We start from the raw sequence: 21,354 nt of genomic DNA on the forward strand, positions 1-21,354 counted from the left end.
CATCTGACCCTGAAATCATGGACCTCATCAGTTTATAAAGGGCTCTCAGCTCTGCCCTCTTCCTGGAATCTTCCACCACTGACCCAACCACCTAATGTCCCGCATTAAGGAGAGAGGGAGAGGGAGAGGGAGAGAGAGAGAGAGATCATACATCTTTTGTGAATACGCCATAACTCCCGGGAATAAAACATATCGGTGTAATGTGCCTAACAAGAGATCCCAAATGCTTTGAGAAGTCGGGGTACGCCAGACCTGCAGCTTCAATGATACTCCATTCCCAGATGCAACCCTTGGGGACACTTGGCCAATATCCAGCATATTTTAGGGTTCCTACATAGTTAGGGTTTCTGGATCATCTGCTGGCGTCTGGATGGTCATAAAAACATAAATATGGCGGAAATGTCATTGATGTCATCATATTTTATTTCCAGTTTTTGGGCAGTCACGCTTTCACACTGACACCTGGAGCTGCTACTTCTGACTGCAATCCCCACACAACGACTTGCTGTATGGCCGTGTGTCTATCTGTAATGTGTCTTACTGTGCTGTTGGTTGTGGATTGTAATTGCCATACAGATCGCACAGGGTCTAAACTGACACATTGAAGCAAAGACAAACTTTTCAATAGTTCATGATGGTAGTGATTGTCAGGTTTGGATCACTATCACCTTGTATGCATCCCATCCTATATAATACGTGTAACTGCAGGAGACTGAAATCACCTCCAGCCATCATCCCATCCTACACGCCTCTGTGCAGACAGCTGTATATACACAATGTCCCCGCTTTTCTATTCTGCCCGGTGTATAGACATTGCTGCAGGGCAGAGCCCCATGAGAAGCGGCCCCCCTGTCTGCAGTATATATACATATATATATATATATGTATCTATCTGATGTGAGGACAGGGAGCCGGCAGTGAGCGGAGCCGCCGCCTGTGTTACCCTCCCCGGCTCTCAGCAGCTCCAGCTTGTCCCCGCATCGTACAATCAGCTTCCTGTAGCATAGAGCTTGTGGTAAAGATCCCGGGGATGGTGACAAGCGCCGGGAATAGAAGGGGGCAGCTCCCGCAGCGGTTTCATCTTCCTGCATAGATAGTGATGGACAGATGTGGGGGTGCTATGGCGGAAATCCCGGGGCCTCCTCTCCGCACCACCCCCGCACCTCCGCCAGTGACGGCCAGGGACTGTTAGGGAGGATGTCGGGGAGTGGGGAGACACGAAGAATGGAAGCTCTCCTGTCCGGTTCTAGCCGGTAATGGGCTCTGATCCCGGGCAGGGAAGCACACGGGGAGAGCGGAGCTTGACTCTGGCCCTGTGCTGAGTGACAGCCAATAGGAGGTGAGGCCGAGGCCGCTCAGCAGCCAATCAGTGCGCACCGCTGTGCATATAAGAGGCGGCGGCTGCTTCGGCCCCAGTGTTTTCCCGTCTAGGAAAGGAATTAGAGCTCGATTCGTATCATGGCAGAAACCGCGCCCGCCGCTGCCGCTGCTCCCCCTCCCGCCGAACCGGCCGCCAAATCCAAGAAGCAGCCGAAGAAAGCAGCCGCAGGGGGCGCCAAGAAGAGCAAGAAATCCTCCGGTCCCACCGTGTCCGAGCTGATCGTCAAAGCCGTGTCCGCCTCCAAGGAGCGCAGTGGGGTGTCTGTGGCCGCCCTGAAGAAGGTGCTGGCTGCTGGCGGCTACGATACAGACAAGAACCGCAGCCGTGTCAAGCTGGGCCTTAAGGCTCTGGTGACCAAGGGAACCCTGATCCAGGTGAAAGGCAGCGGCGCCTCCGGCTCCTTCAAGCTGAACAAGAAGCAGGCGGAGAGTAAGGACAAGGCGGCCAAGAAGAAGCCTGCAGCGGCCAAGCCCAAGAAAGCTGCCGCCAAGAAGCCCGCGGCTAAGTCTCCTAAGAAGGCGCCGACCGCGGCCAAGAGCCCGAAGAAAGCCAAGAAGCCTGCCGCGGCCGCCAAGAAGGCGGCCAAGAGCCCCAAGAAGCCGAAGGCGGCTCCTAAAGCCAAGAAGGTGACGAAGAGCCCGGCTAAGAAGGCGGCTAAGCCCAAAGCTGCCAAGAGCCCAGCTAAGAAGGCTGCCAAGCCCAAAGCTGCCAAGAGTCCGGCTAAGAAGGCTGCTAAAGCCAAGAAGCCCGCGGCTAAGAAATAAGCCCGAGCCGCCCTGTACTTGTCCCACAAAGGCTCTTCTCAGAGCCACCACCTTGTCCCGGCAGAACTGTATGATCGCTATCTCCCCAGCCAGCGGGGGGCGGGGGCGTCATATTAACGGCAATCCTATGACCAGGGCTCCATTCCCGTATCCGCACCGACACATGAGCGGTCACTACAGGGTAACATCCCCGCAGGTTTCTCCAGGTGACCGGTCCAGCGGGGTAGTAATGAGGACTAAAAGCTGAGGCCGCTGAGGGTTTATAGGGGCAGTAATCCAGTAGATTGGCCGCGCATCCTCCTCGTTACTGGCGGGGGCCTCTGTCTGGATAAAGGGGGAGGAGGAGGAGGAGGAGGAATTGTCAGTATGTCTGAGCTACACAATCCCTGCAGTCCCGAATGCAGCCTGATGCCGGGGGTCGCTGCGGTGTACGGCGGGCGGCTGTGTGCGTGCTTGTGGTAGGGGGACAAACGATACATACTCCCAGGTCTGTATCAGATCAGCGGGGAACGAGCCTGGACGCCCGGGAGGTTGTACTGGGGGAGAAGGGGGATGAGGCTGGGTGACAAGCGCTCTCAGGGGAGCCCCCGCCTGACACTACTCGTTCCTACACAGGCTGAGGAGGGGGCTCCCCTGAGAGCTCTTGTCACCCAGCCTCATCCCCTTCTCCCCCAGTACAACCTCCCGGCGTCCAGGCTCGTTCTCCCCTGAGAGCGCACACCGTTATTTCGGGGTCACTTCTGGACCCAGAAACTCGGATCTTTGCTGCCTCCTGTTCAGCGTGTTCTCTTGTATTTATAACGCACTGTCTGTGCTGCAGCTGAATGACTTGTCTGGGGGAGCTCCGGCTCCCAGCAGTAGGTTTGTGATGACACTGGGGCGGGTGGAGAAAGCCGGCAGACGTCCATTGTCTCCGGGGCCGAGCTGAGAGCGGCAGCAGGGACAGGGAGAGGCGGCGAGAACTGTAGGATATGAGCGGGAAAGCTCCGAATCACTAACGGGTGAAAGTTCTGCCAATCAGAGGAGGAAAGCAGGGGAGGGGGGGAGTGGCTTCAGGACACGCCCCAGAATTGCGTCATCATAGCAGGGTTCTCCTTCTGGTCCGACCACTCTCTATATAAAAAGGCGGCTGTGCGGAGGGACGCTTATTCTAGTCTGTCAGCAGCAGCACAGAAGATGTCCGGTCGCGGTAAAGGAGGGAAAGGTCTCGGCAAGGGCGGTGCCAAGCGGCACAGGAAGGTGCTCCGGGATAACATCCAGGGCATCACCAAGCCTGCCATCCGCCGTCTAGCTCGCAGAGGAGGCGTCAAGCGCATCTCCGGTCTCATCTATGAGGAGACTCGCGGTGTCCTGAAAGTCTTCCTGGAGAACGTCATCCGTGACGCCGTCACCTACACCGAGCACGCCAAGAGGAAGACCGTCACCGCCATGGACGTGGTGTACGCGCTCAAGCGCCAGGGCCGCACTCTCTACGGCTTCGGAGGTTAATTCCGCCGCTCCCCGACTCTCTACTACATAACCCAAAGGCTCTTCTCAGAGCCGCCACATCCTCCAGAGAACAGAGCTGTCCCCGCCACCCACCTCTCCTCTGCCCTCTAGGGCTGGAGCTGTCGCTGCGGCTACTGTAGGAATACCGGAGAGCGTGGAGATAAACGCTCTTAAGCTTCAGGGAACGTGTGAACAAATGCATAAATCTTAAGAGCGTTCCTGTCGCTGTACAGTGTGCACTGCCTAAAGTTTCTCCTTTACTTTGCCAGTGTGCGCAGATGTAGATACACGCGATAGATACGAGGTTATCAGGCGGATAAGTTCCTTCGCCTTGAGGATAATACAAACAGTGCGGTGTAACGTCCATAAATACAATGACAAAACGGATCGGGATAAATAAAGCCTCTGGTCCGGGGAATAAACACCAGAAATGAAGGGCTCAGCAGCTCTAGTGTGGAAGGGGTGGGGGGGGGGGCTCTTAGAAGAGCCTTTGGGGTGATAGTACAGAGCAGGTGATGGAGCCGATTACTTGGCGCTGGTGTACTTGGTGACGGCCTTGGTGCCCTCGGACACGGCGTGCTTGGCCAACTCTCCGGGCAGCAGCAGGCGCACGGAGGTCTGGATCTCCCGGGAGGTGATGGTGGAGCGCTTGTTATAGTGAGCCAGGCGGGAGGCTTCTCCTGCGATGCGCTCAAAGACGTCGTTGACGAAGGAATTCATGATGCTCATGGCCTTGGAAGAAATGCCGGTGTCGGGGTGGACCTGCTTCAGCACCTTGTACACGTAGATGGCATAGCTCTCCCTCCTGGCCCTCTTACGCTTCTTGCCGTCCTTCTTCTGGGCCTTGGTCACGGCTTTCTTGGAGCCCTTCTTGGGCGCTGGGGCAGACTTGGCGGGATCAGGCATGGTAGCACGGCGATCTTTTCCCACACGAGAATGAGAGAAAATAATGTCTGTGCTCCTCCCAGCGCAGCCCTATTTATAGGCGGGCTATGCAAATGAGCGCCGCTGTCTGCGCGCTGTTCTACTGGACCAGCAAGTCATGTGACCAGTGCCAGCATCATAATCCCCGCCCTCCGCAGCTGATTGGCGCTTCCACCAGGTTTGAATTTCCCTCCGTTTCTCTCCTCAGGTTTACAGGTTCTAATCGCCTCGTTATGTTGCGGGGGGGAACGCCACAGATTGTCCCCTGTGTAGCCTGATGCATGCCGGCGGGGGCTGTACAGCGCCGTGCTGCACGGGGTCTGGGGGAGGGGCATGAGCGCTAATGCTGGACTGTAGAAATAAACCAATGAGATGGAGGGGGCGGGCTTTCCATGAGCCAATGAGGACGAGCCCCGGCTGTATAAATATGTCGCTCTTTCCGCTCCTCAGCTCATATCACCGCTGTGTAGTAACGTCTATACTGAAGCGATGGCAAGAACCAAGCAGACCGCCCGCAAATCCACCGGAGGGAAAGCTCCCCGCAAGCAGCTGGCCACTAAGGCCGCCAGGAAGAGCGCTCCCGCCACCGGCGGAGTGAAGAAGCCTCACCGCTACCGCCCTGGTACAGTCGCTCTGCGTGAAATCCGCCGCTACCAGAAGTCCACCGAGCTGCTGATCCGTAAGCTTCCCTTCCAGCGCCTGGTTCGAGAGATCGCCCAGGACTTCAAGACGGATCTCCGCTTCCAGAGCTCCGCCGTCATGGCCCTGCAGGAAGCTAGCGAAGCTTACCTGGTCGGGCTCTTTGAGGACACCAACCTGTGCGCCATCCACGCCAAGAGGGTCACCATCATGCCCAAAGACATCCAGCTGGCCCGCAGGATTCGTGGGGAGAGGGCTTAAATCTGCCCAGGCACCGTCTGACAACACAAAGGCTCTTCTCAGAGCCACCAAATCCTCCCTCAGACGAGCTGTAGCCGTTGTCTTTCTCCTCTCGGGAGGGGAGAAGAGAAGCCTTCACTGGCTGCTAATAGAGAGGTTACCCTTTCCCTTACAGTCACTGAGTTAGCGATATCTCGTCTCCCTCCTTTGTATGTATAACAGGCACATATGTAACTGCAGCGCCCTCTACAGTAACCTGAGCGCCGCCCCCACTGACTGCTGACTCAATCTTACTTCGCAGCAGCAGCAGCAGCGGAGGATGTAATAGACAGGCGGAGGCTTGAAATTCGCGTCCTTTCTCCCTTTGCACCACCTGACGCTGCCGGTTCTCGCGCGGGTTGTAACGGTCACTGAATGAATGGGAATCTACGATTGAGCGGGAAGATAGACAAAGGTTCGCCCGGATCAGCCCTTTAACGCCCGTTTCATCGGCACTTCTAAACCTGCCACCGTGGGCTGTGCCCTGGCGGGGAGAGAGGATTAGGATGAGCACAGCCATTACTATCCCTAACTGACCCTGCGCCCGCACCACATCTCCCTCCCTCCCTCCTCTCCGTCGCTAGTATGTGCCTACTCCGCGCATCTCTCCCTAGCGCCTTCTACAATGACCTGAGCGCCGCTGAATCTTCTTCAGTTGGGGAGGGTTTGAAATTCGCGCCCATTCTCTCTGCACCACGTGACGCTGCCGGCTCTCGCGCGGGTTGTAACGGTCACTGAATGGGAATTGCAAAACCACCAACCGTGTGAGCGGGGAGATAGACAAAGGTTCACCCGGATCAGCCCTTTAACGCCCGTTTCATCGGCACTTGTAAGCCTGCCACCGTGGGCTGTGCCCTGGCGGGGAGAGAGGATTAGGATGAGCACAGCCATTACTATCCCTAACTGACAAGACCCTGCGCCCGCAACCACATCTCCCTCCCTCCCTCCTCTCCGTACCTAGTATATGCCTACTCCGCACATCCTTCTACAATAACCTGAGGGCCGCCCCAGTCCGCTGCTGAATCTTCTTCAGTGGGAGAGGGCTCAGCTCTGGGGAGGTTTTGAAATTCGCGCCCCTTCTCTCTGCGCCACGTGACGCTGCCGGCTCTCGCGCGGGTTGTAACGGTCACTGCGACTGAGCGGGAATTTCAAAACCACCAACCGTGTGAGCGGGGAGAAAAGACAAAGCGTCACCCGGAGGAGCCGGCGCTCACCTCGGCTTTGTATCAGCGCGCGCCCGCCCGCCCGTTATATCTAAGCTCCGCTTATACTACCTGCCTGGGAAGAGAGCATTAGCAGATTACCACCAGCCCGACCTGACCAACTGAGAAGCAACAAGGCTAATAAGAGTCACTGGACCACCTCTAAGTCACTCAGCAGGACAAGTCATCTCCAAAGAGAACAGCAGAAACAATCTGGCAGACTCATCCATGGAGAACTTCAGTGGGACATCTACTAAACCTAAGGAGAGTCATAGGCATTGCACCATGGGAAATTACGGGAGAAAGTACATCTGTTGTATCATGTTTCAAACATTAGCCGAGAGGGGCCACACGGTGGCTCAGTGGTTAGCACTGCAGCCTTGCAGCACTGGAGTCCTGGTGTTCAAATCCCGCCAAGGGCAAAAAACCATCTGTAAAGAGTTTGTATGTTCTCTCCGTGTTTGCATGGCTTTCCATCCCATATTCCAAAAAAAAAAAAAAAAAAAAAGACATACTGATAGGGAAAAATGTACATTGTGATCCCTATATGGGGCTCACAATCTACATTTAAAAAAAAAAAAAAAAATTAGCCGAGGGCGACATTGGCTGTGCCTCTTGATGTGTGAACAAAAATTTACATAGTGCCCTGTGATCCCTTACTAATGTTGGGGTGCTGCAACTGTGATGTATAATCTCTCTAAAAAATGTCATTAAAAATACAGTCCTAGCCTCAGGGTCGGACTGGCCCACTGGGACACCGGTGAATTGCCCGGTGGGCCCCTCCCCCGACTATACTGCAGCTCATTTTAACAGTCTAAAATCATAGGCAGGGGCCCGATCTGCATGACCATGGGCCGGATCGGGATGGATCGGGGCCCTGACATTCCAATTGGGCCCCTGCCTATGATTTTTTGCGTGTGTTTGCAGCATGGGCTAATAGCAGCCAGCGCAGGGTTGCAGCTGTGATAGAGGGCGCTGCATTCAGCGCTCAGGAACCTTCCCCCCCCCCCCCCCCTCCTTCTCTGGCTGCTCTCTGCCCACCAATGAGAGGGTATGGAGATCCCAGGAGGTGGGGCTTATCCCTACACAGAAGATGGACCCTGCTGAGCTGCTGCCATTACCTCCTGCACAGAAGAGAAGGAGCTGAGGAGAGCTCCAGCAAAGTGACAGTAAGAAAGAAACCACCAGGTACATGAGGTTACTCTGCCTAGTAATGTCAGGCATTTGGGGTTATTATTTTAGTAACTCCATTTGCCTCATAGTAATAACAGTTAACCCCATCATGTCCCTCACATTAACCCCTGTGTGCTTCACATAAGGGTTACCTCCATGTCTCACATATCAGTAAAACTTATGTGAAGCACACGGGGGGTTAATGTGAGGGACATGATGGGGTTAACTGCTATTACTATGAGGCCCATGGAGTTACTAAGCTGTAATGTACATGAGCAGACCTTTTATCCTCAATTGTGGCTTGTTTTGTTATTCTGTTTACGCCGGGTTCACACCAGCGTTCGGGTCTCCGTGCATGCAGAAGACGGAAACCTGTAATGCCGACTCCGGCCGTGAGCGGCGGTGAGCGATTTAAGCTCTCCGCCGCGAAACCGGCTTTTTTAAACTGTAGACAGAGTACTGCATGCCCGACTCTGTGTCCGGTTTAAAAAAGCCGGTTTCGCGGCGGAGAGCATAAATCGCTCACCGACGCTCACGGCCGGAGACTTTTCAAGCCCATTCAAATGAATGAGTATGAAAGAGTCCTGCAGGTTTCCGTCTCAATCCCCTGTTTTGTGCAGGAAACGTAAACCTTTCAGAACGGAGTATGGGCGCACGTGTGAACGAGCCCTTATTTTCCTATAAAGAATTTATAAAATAAAACTATGGCCTATTATATTTCAATGGTCCCGTATATGCGGCCGTTGTTTTTGCGGCCGTGTGTCCTGGCCAAATTGAAGAGCTGTAAATGATAGAGCAGGTCCTATATCTGTCCTATCCCTAGACCTTTCAGAGATGGGCGGTATTATATACCACTAGAAAGACGAGCGTGCACTGAATTCACTGCGCTGCCAGCTGTCACGGTACGCGCCCCTGTGCTGGAGGTATTGGTGCTATTCATGTCGTTCAGCAATATCTCTCCACTGTCAGAAGAGCGGGTCTCCTAGCTCAGCAGCGTCATTGCTGTGAGGATCGCCCTCCTGACTACTCTTCCATAGCCTTGTACTGTCAGAGGGGCGTTCTTTACCGCCCAGTGCTGACGCTAGGCTAGAAGGCCCTATCGGTGCCGAAACTAACAGCACCAATATCTCCATCATGGTGAATAGCGGCAAAGCTGACTGCACTGAATTTGGTTGGCTTTCTAGCAGTATATAATACCGCACATCCCTGAGGACATGAAAGGATCTCTTTAAAGAGGAGCTTTCTGGTCCCATGGCGGACCTGTATGACGGAGAGCTGGCCACTGTTGTGAACCTAGCATTAGGCTATGGCTACACTATAACTTCTGTCATACAACCAAAGATGTGTCGCCCTGGGATTCTTTCCCTTATGTTAGTGAATGGAGTCACAACCTGAGGGACCCAATGCGACTCCATTCACTAAGCGACACTGCGATCTTTGGTTGAATGACGGAAGTAGTAGTGTAGCCATAGCCTTATGTTACGTTCACAACAGCGACAAGCTCTCCGCCATACAGGCTTTTTTTAATCTTTCAGGTTGTGATGGATCGATTGGATTACATCGGATTCGTTGGACTCCATCGATGATCATCGCTTTTATTTTTTTAATAAAATGGTCAAAGAGGGTTGTCTGAGGGCGTTTTTATTTCAGTAAAAAAAAAAAATTCTCTCATGTCTCTTGATTTTATTTTATTTTTTTAAATACTTTCTTACCAAGGTGTGGCTTAGTGTTAGCTGGTGAATATTCTAGCACTAACCCTCCAATTATTATCATCAGGGGTGCCGGGAAGAGCTGGGTATCGTCCAATACCCAGCTGTCTAAAGAGACTGCTGGGGATTGGGGTGGTCGCAGGCTGGTATTATAAGGCTGGGAAGGGCCAAAAACCATGGCCCTTACCACCCTTGTAATGTCAGACTGCTGCTGCTTGTTATATCTGGCTGGTTATGAAAAATTGGGGGGACCCTATGTCATTTTTTTTTTTTCAAATTATAAAGCAACATAGGGTCCCCCCAAAATTTCTGAGCCAGTCAGATACAACAAGCAGTATCCTGACATTACAAGGGTGGAAAGGGCATGGTTTTTGGCCCTTCTCAGCCTTATAATACCAGCCTGTTGTTTTCAGCCTTTTCCAGCCTAAGGCCCCACACTGCGGAAACTCTGCTTTTTTTGTTGCAGATTTTGTTGCAGTTTTTTGAGCCAAAGCCAAGAATGGCTGCAAGAGGAATGGGAAATATATAGAAAGTTCTTATACTTCTACCTTCTGTTTAATCCACTCCAGGCTTTTGCTCAAAAACCCGCAACAAAACCTGCAACAAAAAAAGCTGCGTTTCCGCAACGTGGGGCCTCAGCCTTAGTGTCAGTGCACACTGAGTTTTTTGGTGCTGATTTTGACGCTGAATCCGCCTCAAAATCAGCCTCCAAAAAAGCCTCCCAAATAGATTTCTATTGGGAGGCTGATTTTGAGGCGGATTCAGCGTCAAAATCAGCACCAAAAAATTCAGTGTGCACTGACCCTAATAATTCCAGCCTGCGACTGCCCCAATCCTCAGCAGTCTCTTTTAAACAGCCGGGTATTGGATGATCACCAATTCTTCTCAGCGTTAGGTAGTGGGGTAATAATTGGAGGGTTAGTGCTAGAATATTCACCACTAACACTAAGCCACACCTTAGTAATGGATGCCGTCTATCAGTCACCATTACTAAGGGGTAAGAAAGGATTTATAAAAACTCCAGACATGAGAGAAATTTGTTTTTATTGAAATAGACAAATGGTTGACAATGTTATTAAAGAATAATAAAAAAAAAATGATGATCATCGATGGAATCCAACGTAATGCAATGGATCATTGTAACCTGAAAGAGAAAAAACACAGCATGATAAAAAAAATTATACTCGTTACGTCGTCATCCGTGCGAACTCCTGCACCATTCTCTTGCCGCATTGTACGGTGCGGGAGGCCGGTCTGCTTAGGATTACCTGCTCCCTGTCTCTTGTCATTGTCTTGTTATTGTTAGGGTTTATTCACACAGAGGAAAATACTGGTGAATTTGGTGTGGAATCTGCGTCAGATTCAGCGCTGAAAAAAAAAGCCTCCCTTTGACTTCAATGGGTTGCTTTGCAGAAAAAGGAACCTGTTGAAGTCAATGGGAGGCTTTTTTTTTCAGCACTGAATCTGTCACAGATTCCACACCAAATTCAGCGCCATTTTCCTCCGTGTGCATGCACCCTTAGGGTGAATTCACACTGAGTAAATGCTAGCTTATTCTGAACGTAAAACACGTTCAGAATAAGCGGCGTCTAAAGCAGCTCCATTCATTTCTATGGGAGCGGGGATACGAGCGCTCCCCATAGAAATGAATGGGCTGCTTCTTTCACTCCGTGCAGTCCCATTGAAGTGAATGGGGAGTGCCGGCGTGTACGCTCCGGCATGAGCAGAGCTTGCCGTATACGCCGGCACTCCCCATTCACTTCAATGGGACTGCACGGAGTGAAAGAAGCAGCCCATTCATTTCTATGGGGAGCGCTCGTATCCCCGCTCCCATAGAAATGAATGGAGCTGCTTTAGACGCCGCTTATTCTGAACGTGTTTTACGTTCAGAATAAGCTAGTGTTTACTCAGTGTGAATGCCCCCTTAGTGGTGTTTGTGTTGTGTTTGAAAGCTTATCTGACAATCAAGCCTGGGATGGGTTCTGGACTTCCTTAAAGAGGACCTTTCACTGATTTGGGTGCAGGCAGTTCTATATACTGCTGGAAAGCTGAATTCAGCGCACTGTCAGCTTTCCCGATCTGTACCCCGGGTAAAGAGCTATCGGTCCCGGTACCGTAGCTCTTTATCGTCTTTCAGACACTCAGTCAGAGACGTCCTTCTGTACAGCAGTGCCTATCGCGCTGTGCTGTGTGAGCGGGGAGGAACGTTCTGACTGAGCGTCTGAAACGCGTTCTGACTGATTGTCAGAAATGCCCTTCTGACTGTAGAGAGCTACGGTACCGGGACCGATAGCTCTTTACCCGGGGCAAAGATTGGGAAAGCTGACAGTGCGCTGAATTCAGAGCACTGTCAGCTTTCCAGCAGGATATAGAGCTGCCTGTGCCCGATCTGATGAAAGGTCCTCTTTAAGTTGTCTTTTGTACTTTAGTGCATATTACCCTTTACCCTGCTGCAGGAACTGATCCGCGCTATATTAGATGAGAATTCTGAACCTAAGAGACAATGCCGTTATTACAGTCATATTACTTGTGTTGTATAGCAATGGCTTTTCTACCCTGCTTTTGTTGTAGTGTTGTGTTCTGCATAGTGTGTAAATACATTGTAAGATTGTTCATACAGGAGAGGCCGTCAGTATCAGATTGGGGATGGGGATGATGAGCTGTATCAGAGATAAACTGGGTACGGAACCAAAAGCAGATGTCTCCATCCACTACATAGTGGACATGCCAGAGTATTTCAGCTCAGTTCCTATGCCAGTGAATGGGAGCAGAGCTGAGGAATCCCAGCAAACCCACTATACAAAGTATTATTTGTATTATTATTATTAGCGATATTTCATATGGCAGTAGGGTGGGCCCCTGGAAAAAATCCCACTGGTGGGCCCTAGGCACCCCAGTCCGATGCTGCTTCCTATCTGCAGGTATTCTGCCTAAGAGGGGTTATTCCTACAGAGATGACCAGCTATAGCACTGTGTTATATATTAGAGATGAGCGAACAGCATTCCATCTAATTGGTATTCAATCGAATATCAGGCTGCTCGAGATATTCCATTCCAATCAAATACCACGCGGCAAACGCACTAAATATTCGTATCCCCTCCCACCTTCCCTGGCGCTTTTTTTGCACCAATAACTGTGCAGGGGAGGTGGGATAGGAACCTCGACAACAGAGGCATCGAAAAGAAATTGGAAAAAGTAATTGGCTGAATAAATCAGGTGACCTCCAATTTATAGGAATGGTGGATTTCAGATTCGGTTCATATGAGACTGTACACTATGTGACTGTGAGACAGGGATAGATATACTGGCAGGGTTAGCTAGGGATTACCATTATTTAGGGGGAAATGTTACTCAAACAGCTCTTTGGGGCTCTATCTGGTGGCAGCCCATTATATGCTAGTCGGGATCCCTGGCAGCTTGCGATATGTGGGAGCTGACTTTTTCTCATAGGAATGCATTGACCAGCGTTGATTGGCCAGTCTACGGGATTCGGCCAATCAGCGCTGGTTCTGCCTGAGGAGGTGGTCTAAAATCGGTCCACAGCAGTTTCCATACTGGTCCGATTTTAGACTCCGCCTCCTCTGGCAGAACCAGCGTTGATTGGCCGAGTGCCGTAGACTGGCCAATCAACGCTGGTCAATGCATTTCTATAGCGAGATATAGCAGAGCTGGTCGTGCGGTTAGCCCGGCTACTCCGGACAGATGAAAGAGCTCTGCACTACACCCAACCATTCCTTAGTGTAATAGCCCAGCTGAGCGTGTTAGTAGTACTAAGGAAGAGCCCAGCTGAGCGAGTTAGTACTACAAACCACTGCTTTTCCAGTGACAAACGCATTGTCAAAATCCTGGAGAGCGACCAATACTGGATTCTTCAATCCTTGGCCACGGTATAAAAATAACATCTCATCTTTCATTCCGGTAGAGGGGAGGGCCAATCGCATTTATGATTGCCACAAGCAACTTGTGCAAAATACAATATTAGGGGGTCTAATAAATGCAAAAAAAAAAAAAAAAAAAGTAAAAAAAAAAAATAAAAATTTTAAAGTATTAAAAATTCAAATCACCCCCCTTTCCCTAGAACACATATAAAAGTAGTTAAATACTGTGAAACACATACATGTTAGGTCTCCCTGTGTCTGAAATCGCCCGCTCTACAAATCTATAAAAATATTTTTCCTGTACGGTAAACGCCGTAGCGGGAAAAAGAGTCAAAAGTGCCAAACCGTCATTTTTTCACTGTTTTGATTCTGATAAAAATTTGAATAAAAAGTGATAAAAGCAAAAGCAATTCCCCAAAATGGTAGAACTAAAAGGTACACCCGGCCCCGCAAAAAAAAAAAAAGCCCTATGCATCCCCGTACACGGATGTATAAAAAAGTTACGGCTGTCAGAATATGGCGACTTTTAGAAAAAAACATTTTTATCACAGTTTTGGATTTTTTTTAAGGGGTTAAAATGTAAATAAAACCATAGAAATTTGGTATCCCCGGAATCGTAAGGAAACACAGAATACAGGGGACAGGTCATTTTGGCTGCACAGTGAACGCTGTAAAACCGAAGCCCGTAAGAATGTCGCAGAAATGCATTTTTTCTTCAAATTTACCCCATTCTGAATGTTTTTCCAGCTTCCCAGTACATTATATAGAAAAATTAATGGCGGCATCAGGAAGAAAAATGCAAAGATTAAGACCTCATATGGCTCTGGGAGTGGAGAAATAAAAAAGTTATGGGGTTCAGAAGGAGGGGAGTCAAAAACAAAAAACGAAAATCAAAAAATGCCATCGGCGGGAAAGGGTTAAACTGCTTGTCCCAGACCCCGGTATAATGGACACTGGTGACTTACACTTCCCAGGAGACGTCATCACTATCAGATTGCACCAATCTGCAGATTCGGCTCCCAGAAGCCAAAAAACATAAAGTATATACGGCAGGAAGCGGCTCTGTACCTGTCCATGTGAATGGGGACAAAGCAGCAGTGGCCCAGTGCTAGCTCTACAGTGTACGTGTCTATACACCGGGCGGGGGAGGGGAGTTATCAGCACTATATACACCCCCGGTATCACCACCGCTCACACCCCGCAGATTTCTTACTGTCAGACTTTGTATCTTTCTGTCTGTATCTGACCCCTACACATTGTACAGCGCTGCGGAATATGTTGGCGCTATAGAAATAACCTGTATTATTATTATTATTATTATTAGGCTATTTCCTATACAAGCTGTGGGGCGGCTCATGCTCGGTGTCATGCTTACTACAGCTCAGGCTGCGGCCTAGTACAGGACAGCAGGGGCTCATCAGAATCTCAGGACTGGTCACATCATGAGATCACAGTGTCACACTTCCATCACTCGGCTTGTCACAGTCATTCCATATAAACCAGGACCAGTAAGGCGGCCATTTTCAGCCCACAAGATCAAGCAATCGCTCCATCCAGATCTCCAGTACTGAGGTGTCCTGCTTGTGAGGAGGGAGGAGGAGGGAGAAGTCTGTCCAGGAACAGCCGAGCCTTGACCAGAAGGACGTCACAGTTACTGCAGGATTTAGGAGGAGCAGGAAGTCTCCATTTGTGTCTGGAGGATCCATGCAAGACAGGTGAGAGCTGGGGTAGAGGTCACCTGTCCCTTCACTGGGTTACCCAGGGCTCAGTTGGGCGGCCCATGGATTATATTGGGGGCAGTCTAATGACTTCTGCCCCTGTAGCCATGACAGTGGGGTGCGGGCGGGTAATTATTAGGGGGAGCGAGAGAGGCCGTCCTCAGGACCTTAGTGGTCCTCAGAGGTGGAGGATCGGTCAGGGACACTGTCCTGCTTATTGGGCAACAAAGGGGAACAGGAAGGAGGGAATGGGGGCAATTACCAATATGTGAGCCTGGGTCTGTCACTGTATATGGAGGGGGCACATGTATATCACTGTATGGGGGGATATGTCTGCCATTATATATATATGGGTACATGGGTCTGTCACTGTATATGGAGGGGGCACATGTATATCACTGTATGGCGGTATATGTCTGCCATTATATATATGGGTACATGGGTCTGTCACTGTATATGGAGGGGGCACATGTATATCACTGTATGGGGGGATATGTCTGCCATTATATATATGGGTACATGGGTCTGTCACTGTATATGGAGGGGGCACATGTATATCACTGTATGGCGGTATATGTCTGCCATTATATATATATATATATATATATATATATGGGTACATGGTCCTGTCACTGTATATGGAGGGGGCACATGTATATCACTGTATGGCGGTATATGTCTGCCATTATATATATGGGTACATGGGGCTGTCACTGTATATGGAGGGGGCACATGTATATCACTGTATGGGGGTATATGTCTGCCATTATATATATGGGTACATGGGTCTGTCATTGTATATAGAGGGGCACATGTATATCACTGTATGGGGGTATATGTCTGCCATTATATATATATGGGTACATGGGTCTGTCACTGTATATGGAGGGGGCACCTGTATATCACTGTATGGGGGTATATGTCTGCCATTATATATATATGGGCACATGGTCCTGTCACTGTATATGGAGGGGGCACCTGTATATCACTGTATGGGGGTATATGTCTGCCATTATATATATGGGTACATGGGTCTGTCACTGTATATGGAGGGGGCACATGTATATCACTGTATGGGGGAATATGTCTGCCATTATATATATGGGTACATGGGTCTGTCACTGTATATGGAGGGGGCACATGTATATCACTGTGTGGGGGGATATGTCTGCCATTATATATATATGGGTACATGGGTCTGTCACTGTATATGGAGGGGGCACATGTATATCACTGTATGGGGGTATATGTCTGCCATTATATATATATAGGCACATGGGTCTGTCACTGTATATGGAGGGGGCACATGTATTTCACTGTATGGCGGTATAAGTCTGCCATTATATATATGGGTACATGGGTCTGTCACTGTATATGGAGGGGGCACATGTATATCACTGTATGGGGGTATATGTCTGCCATTATATATATGGGTACATGGGTCTGTCACTGTATATGGAGGGGGCACATGTATATCACTGTATGGGGGGATATGTCTGCCATTATATATATATGGGTACATGGGGCTGTCACTGTATATGGAGGGGGCACATGTATATCACTGTATGGGGGTATATGTCTGCCATTATATATATATGGGTACATGTTTTTCTTATTGTATATGTCGGTTTGTGGACATCACTATACATGAGCATGGATCTGTCATTGTATATAGGACATATGTTTATTACTGTATATTAGGGCATGTGTTTGTTCTGCACATTAGGGCACTGACACTGTATATGGGGACGTATATATATATATATATATATATATATATATATATATATATATATATATATATATATATATATATATATGAGTATCTGATTCTCACTACACACAAGGACATGTGGATATCACTGTATTTAGTGGCAAGTATCTGTCATTGTATATATGGTGACATGTTCCTGTATACGGGGGATGTGTCTGATATTGTATATGGCTGTTTGTAGGTGAATATTGATGGTATAAATGTAGTCGCTTTAAGCTCCGGGGCCCCAATGTAAAATCTGCAGCGGCTCAGTGGTGATCTATATTTACAAGGATTTGTTTCTTAATACAAGTCAGAGGCCCCCTGCAGGTTTGGGGGCCTGTATGATGTTACAACCTCTCTACAGATATGCCCCCTGGTGGTCATGTATATGAGGACATGTGACAATAAATCATTGCATATGTGAATTGTTACTCTATAGAGGGACCTATTATATATCAGTGTATATTAGGGGTGTTGTTGGTGTATTTCGGTATGGTAAGGCCGGCCTCCAGCCAATGTCCCTTTGGTAGCCCTGACATGACATCATGCCCTCTTATGGCCTCCATATAGTATAGTGTCCCCCTTGTAGCCCCCGTAGTATAATGCCCTCCTCATAGTGGCCCCCACAGTTTAATGTTCCCTTCAATGTGGCCTCCGCACAGGTTAGTATCCCCCTTAATATGTCCCTCACATTGTAATGTGCCCCTTACTACGCCCCCCAGAGGACGCCGATGAGATGTAGCCAGAATAGACCTCCGGACGTTCTCCCTGAATCCTGGATAATTGGGAGGTATATCCCTGTATATGGAGGGCCATGTATATGAGAGCATGGGGAGGTCACTGAGCAGTATATGGAGATTGCTGCTGTATATATCCAACATCATACACCATATCATAATCAACACAAGACAGAGAGAAATAGCAATAAATGTATATGTGAATTTATATTGATGTACACAGACCCGAAAAAGGGAGAAAACAGCACCAAAACAGGACCAAGTATGAATATAGTCCAATACTAATATGTGACATATGATATATGAACCTCTATAGCTGTCCATTGAGCGATCCAAAGGTAATAAAAGGGTAAACAGGAGCACAATGTGAATATGGTCCAATGTGTATATATTATATCCCATCAAGTATTAACCTGGAGAAGCTTCCAAAAATGTTATATGGCACAAGGCTGATCTGGTCTCCATTACAGATACTGCACTGGGGGCAGGAGCCGAAAGCTGCACCTCTGGTTGTCCTCCTACAGGTATGTGACCAACCAAGTGACAAGAGGTAGGTGACTCTTTACTATAACTTTATTGACTACTTTTAACATGAAAACATAACGTGCCCCCCCAACTGGATTCACCATTATCACGGGTGCTGAGCCCCCCCCCCCCGCCTATGGACTCATACAATTTTTTCCCACCCCCATAACGCGCACACTAAAACGGATTATTTATTTTGCAATGCACCAGCCCTCCGCTGCTTACTGAGGTAGAGCTCAGTCCCTCGGTCCTATCATGCCCCGGTGACTATATCTCTGCCCCCTGTCCCAGTCCTAACTAGACGCTGCCATTGGCACCTCAATGAGGCTCTACTTACATCACCCACTCCCTAAACTACAGTACGGGTGCCCCTGACTACTTTATGGAGAATGGGGAGTCCGCGGCTTCAGGTGCTGTTCTGTAGGAGGCTTATAGTACAGTCATGCGGGGACACTACATTACATTGTCGCTGCGACTCAGAAAGGATAGGACAGATAGAGGCCAAGCATTGTTACCCCACAATCAGAGCCTTACCTCTCGTCTTGTGACTCGGCCCTCCTTAGCTGTGTCCGCCAGTTAGTGGCAGCTCCAGCAGATTGGAGGGACTTGGCGACCCATACGGCCCAGCGTCTCCTCCACTACACGCCAGCGACATCCTTCTTGTCATCTTCTCTAGTCTGTTGTCTCTCTCTGTCTCTCAATTTATCATTTGTTACTGGAGAAACTTTCACAATGTTGTAATTATTTTGTAACTGTTTATCTTTCCTAATATTAAAACTTTCAGGGTTAGATCACACGGAGTTCTGCGTTTACATATTCCGTCGCGGCTGCTCCAGATTAGGCCCAAACGAATGGGCCGGAGCCTCGCCAACGACAGCTCGCTTATTTTTACTAGCTACTCAATAGGAGACATTTTTGGCAGCGGATTTTGAGGCAGATTCCACATCAATTTCCGCTGTCAAAAGACCCCGTGTGAACTAGCCCTTATAAAAGTTATTGTTGAAAAAAAATTATACCCGAATATGGAGCATAGAAAGGTCAAAAATACATGATGTCCAAAGAGGCCTAAAAAGGATGGTGCCCTAGAGAAGCAAAACAAATTGAGACCTTAAAGGGTCAAAAAATTGGAGCCCTAAAAGGGCAAAAAAGAAAAGTCCATAAAAATGGTGCCCAAAAGAGGCCTAATAAAAGGTGCCCGAGTGAGGACCGAAAACGGTGCCCGAATGAGGACCAGAGAAATGATGCCCGATTGAGTACCACATAAATGGTGCCCGAGTGAGGACCAAAAAGGTGTCCGAGTGAGGTCCAAAGATGGTGCCCAAAAGAGGCCTAATAAAAGGTGCCCAAGTGAGGACCAAAAAGGTGCCCAAGTGAGGACCAAAGATGGTGCCCAAAAGAGGCCTAATAAAAGGTGCCCGAGTGAGGACCGAAAACAGTGCCCGAGTGAGGAGCAGAGAAATGATGCCCAATTGAGTACCACATAAATGGTGCCCGAGTGAGGACCAAAAAGGTGCCCGAGTGAGGACCAAAGATGGTGCCCAAAAGAGGCCTAATAAAAGGTGCCCGAGTGAGGAACGAAAACGGTGCCCGAGTGAGGACCAGAGAAATGATGCCCAATTGAGTACCACATAAATGGTGCCCGAGTGAGGACCAAAAAGGTGCCCGAGTGAGGACCAGAGAAATGATGCCCAATTGAGTACCACATAAATGTTGCCCGAGTGAGGACCAAAAAGGTGTCCGAGTGAGGACCAAATATGGTGCCCAAAAGAGGCCTAATAAAAGGTGCCCGAGTGAGGACCATAAACGATGCCCGAGTGAGGACCAGAGAAATGATGCCCGATTGAGTACCACATAAATGGTGCCCGAGTGAGGACCAAAAAGGTGCCCGAGTGAGGACCAAAGATGGTGCCCAAAAGAGGCCTAATAAAAGGTTCCCAAGTGAGGACCAAAAAGGTGCCCGAGTGAGGACCAAAGATGGTGCCCAAAAGAGACCTAATAAAAGGTGCCCGAGTGAGGACCGAAAACGGTGCTCGAGTGAGGACCAGAGAAATGATGCCCAATTGAGTACCACATAAATGGTGCCCGAGTGAGGACCAAAAAGGTGCCCGAGTGAGGACCAAAGATGGTGCCCAAAAGAGGCCTAATAAAAGATGCCCAAGTGAGGACCGAAAACAGTGCCCGAGTGAGGACCAGAGAAATGATGCCCAATTGAGTACCACATAAATGGTGCCCGAGTGAGGACCAAAGATGGTGCTCAAAAGAGGCCTAATAAAAGGTGCCCGAGTGAGGACTGAAAATGGTGCCCGAGTGAGGACCCGAGAAATGATGCCCAATTAAGTACCACATAAATGGAGCCCGAGTGAGGACCAAAAAGGTGCCCGAGTGAGGACCAAAGAAGGTGTCCAAAAGAGGCCTAATAAAAGGTGCCCGAGTGAGGACCAAAAAGGTGCCCGAGTGAGGACCAAAGATGGTGCCCAAAAGAGACCTAATAAAAGGTGCCCGAGTGTGGACGAAAAACGGTGCCCGAGTGAGGACCAGAGAAATGATGCCCAATTGAGTACCACATAAATGGTGCCCGAGTGAGGACCAAAAAGGTGCCTGAGTGAGGACCAAAGATGGTGCCCAAAAGAGGCCTAATAAAAGGTGCCCGAGTGAGGACTGAAAACGGTGCCCGAGTGAGGACCAGAGAAATGATGTCCGATTGAGTACCACATAAATATTGCCCGAGTGAGGACCAAAAAGGTGCCCGAGTGAGGACCAAAGATGGTGCCCAAAAGAGGCCTAATAAAAGGTGCCCGAGTGAGGACCATAAACGATGCCCGAGTGAGGACCAGAGAAATGATGCCCGATTGAGTACCACATAAATGGTGCCCGAGTGAGGACCAAAGATGGTGCCCAAAAGAGGCCTAATAAAAGGTGCCCGAGTGAGGACTGAAAATGGTGCCCGAGTGAGGACCAGAGAAATGATGCCCAATTGAGTACCACATAAATGGTGCCCGAGTGAGGACCAAAAAGGTGCCCGAGTGAGGACCAAAGATGGTGCCCAAAATAGGCCTAATAAAAGGTTCCCGAGTGAGGACCAAAAAGGTGCCCGAGTGAGGACCAAAGATGGTGCCCAAAAGAGACCTAATAAAAGGTGCCCGAGTGAGGACCGAAAACGGTGCTCGAGTGAGGACCAGA

The 21,354-nt window shown here is 49.4% G+C and overlaps 3 protein-coding genes across 3 annotated transcripts; 2 read left to right on the forward strand and 1 right to left on the reverse strand.

Moving 5' to 3' along the window:
• The first annotated feature begins 1,439 nt into the window (after positions 1-1,439).
• LOC142183284 (histone H1.03-like) lies at positions 1,440-2,167 on the forward strand. The gene has a single exon (XM_075258313.1). The coding sequence runs from the start codon at positions 1,459-1,461 to the stop codon at positions 2,143-2,145; it is 687 nt and encodes a 228-aa protein (XP_075114414.1). The 5' UTR covers positions 1,440-1,458; the 3' UTR covers positions 2,146-2,167.
• A 1,939-nt stretch (positions 2,168-4,106) lies between these two features.
• LOC142183286 (histone H2B type 1-O-like) lies at positions 4,107-4,569 on the reverse strand. Its single transcript, XM_075258315.1, has one exon. It carries the CDS (start codon positions 4,537-4,539, stop codon positions 4,159-4,161), a length of 381 nt encoding a protein of 126 aa, XP_075114416.1. The 5' UTR covers positions 4,540-4,569; the 3' UTR covers positions 4,107-4,158.
• A 470-nt stretch (positions 4,570-5,039) lies between these two features.
• Positions 5,040-5,679, forward strand: LOC142183285 (histone H3). Its single transcript, XM_075258314.1, has one exon. The coding sequence runs from the start codon at positions 5,047-5,049 to the stop codon at positions 5,455-5,457; it is 411 nt and encodes a 136-aa protein (XP_075114415.1). The 5' UTR covers positions 5,040-5,046; the 3' UTR covers positions 5,458-5,679.
• Positions 5,680-21,354: the final 15,675 nt, after the last annotated feature.

This window comes from Leptodactylus fuscus, chromosome 10 (assembly GCF_031893055.1).
Source record: "Leptodactylus fuscus isolate aLepFus1 chromosome 10, aLepFus1.hap2, whole genome shotgun sequence".
Lineage (NCBI taxonomy): Eukaryota > Metazoa > Chordata > Amphibia > Anura > Leptodactylidae > Leptodactylus > Leptodactylus fuscus.

Excerpts from the sequence above, each read along its gene's own strand:
- LOC142183284 (XM_075258313.1), top strand. The coding sequence starts at position 1,459 with ATGGCAGAAACCGCGCCCGCCGCTGCCGCTGCTCCCCCTCCCGCCGAA.
- LOC142183285 (XM_075258314.1), top strand. The coding sequence starts at position 5,047 with ATGGCAAGAACCAAGCAGACCGCCCGCAAATCCACCGGAGGGAAAGCT.
- LOC142183286 (XM_075258315.1), bottom strand. The coding sequence starts at position 4,539 with ATGCCTGATCCCGCCAAGTCTGCCCCAGCGCCCAAGAAGGGCTCCAAG.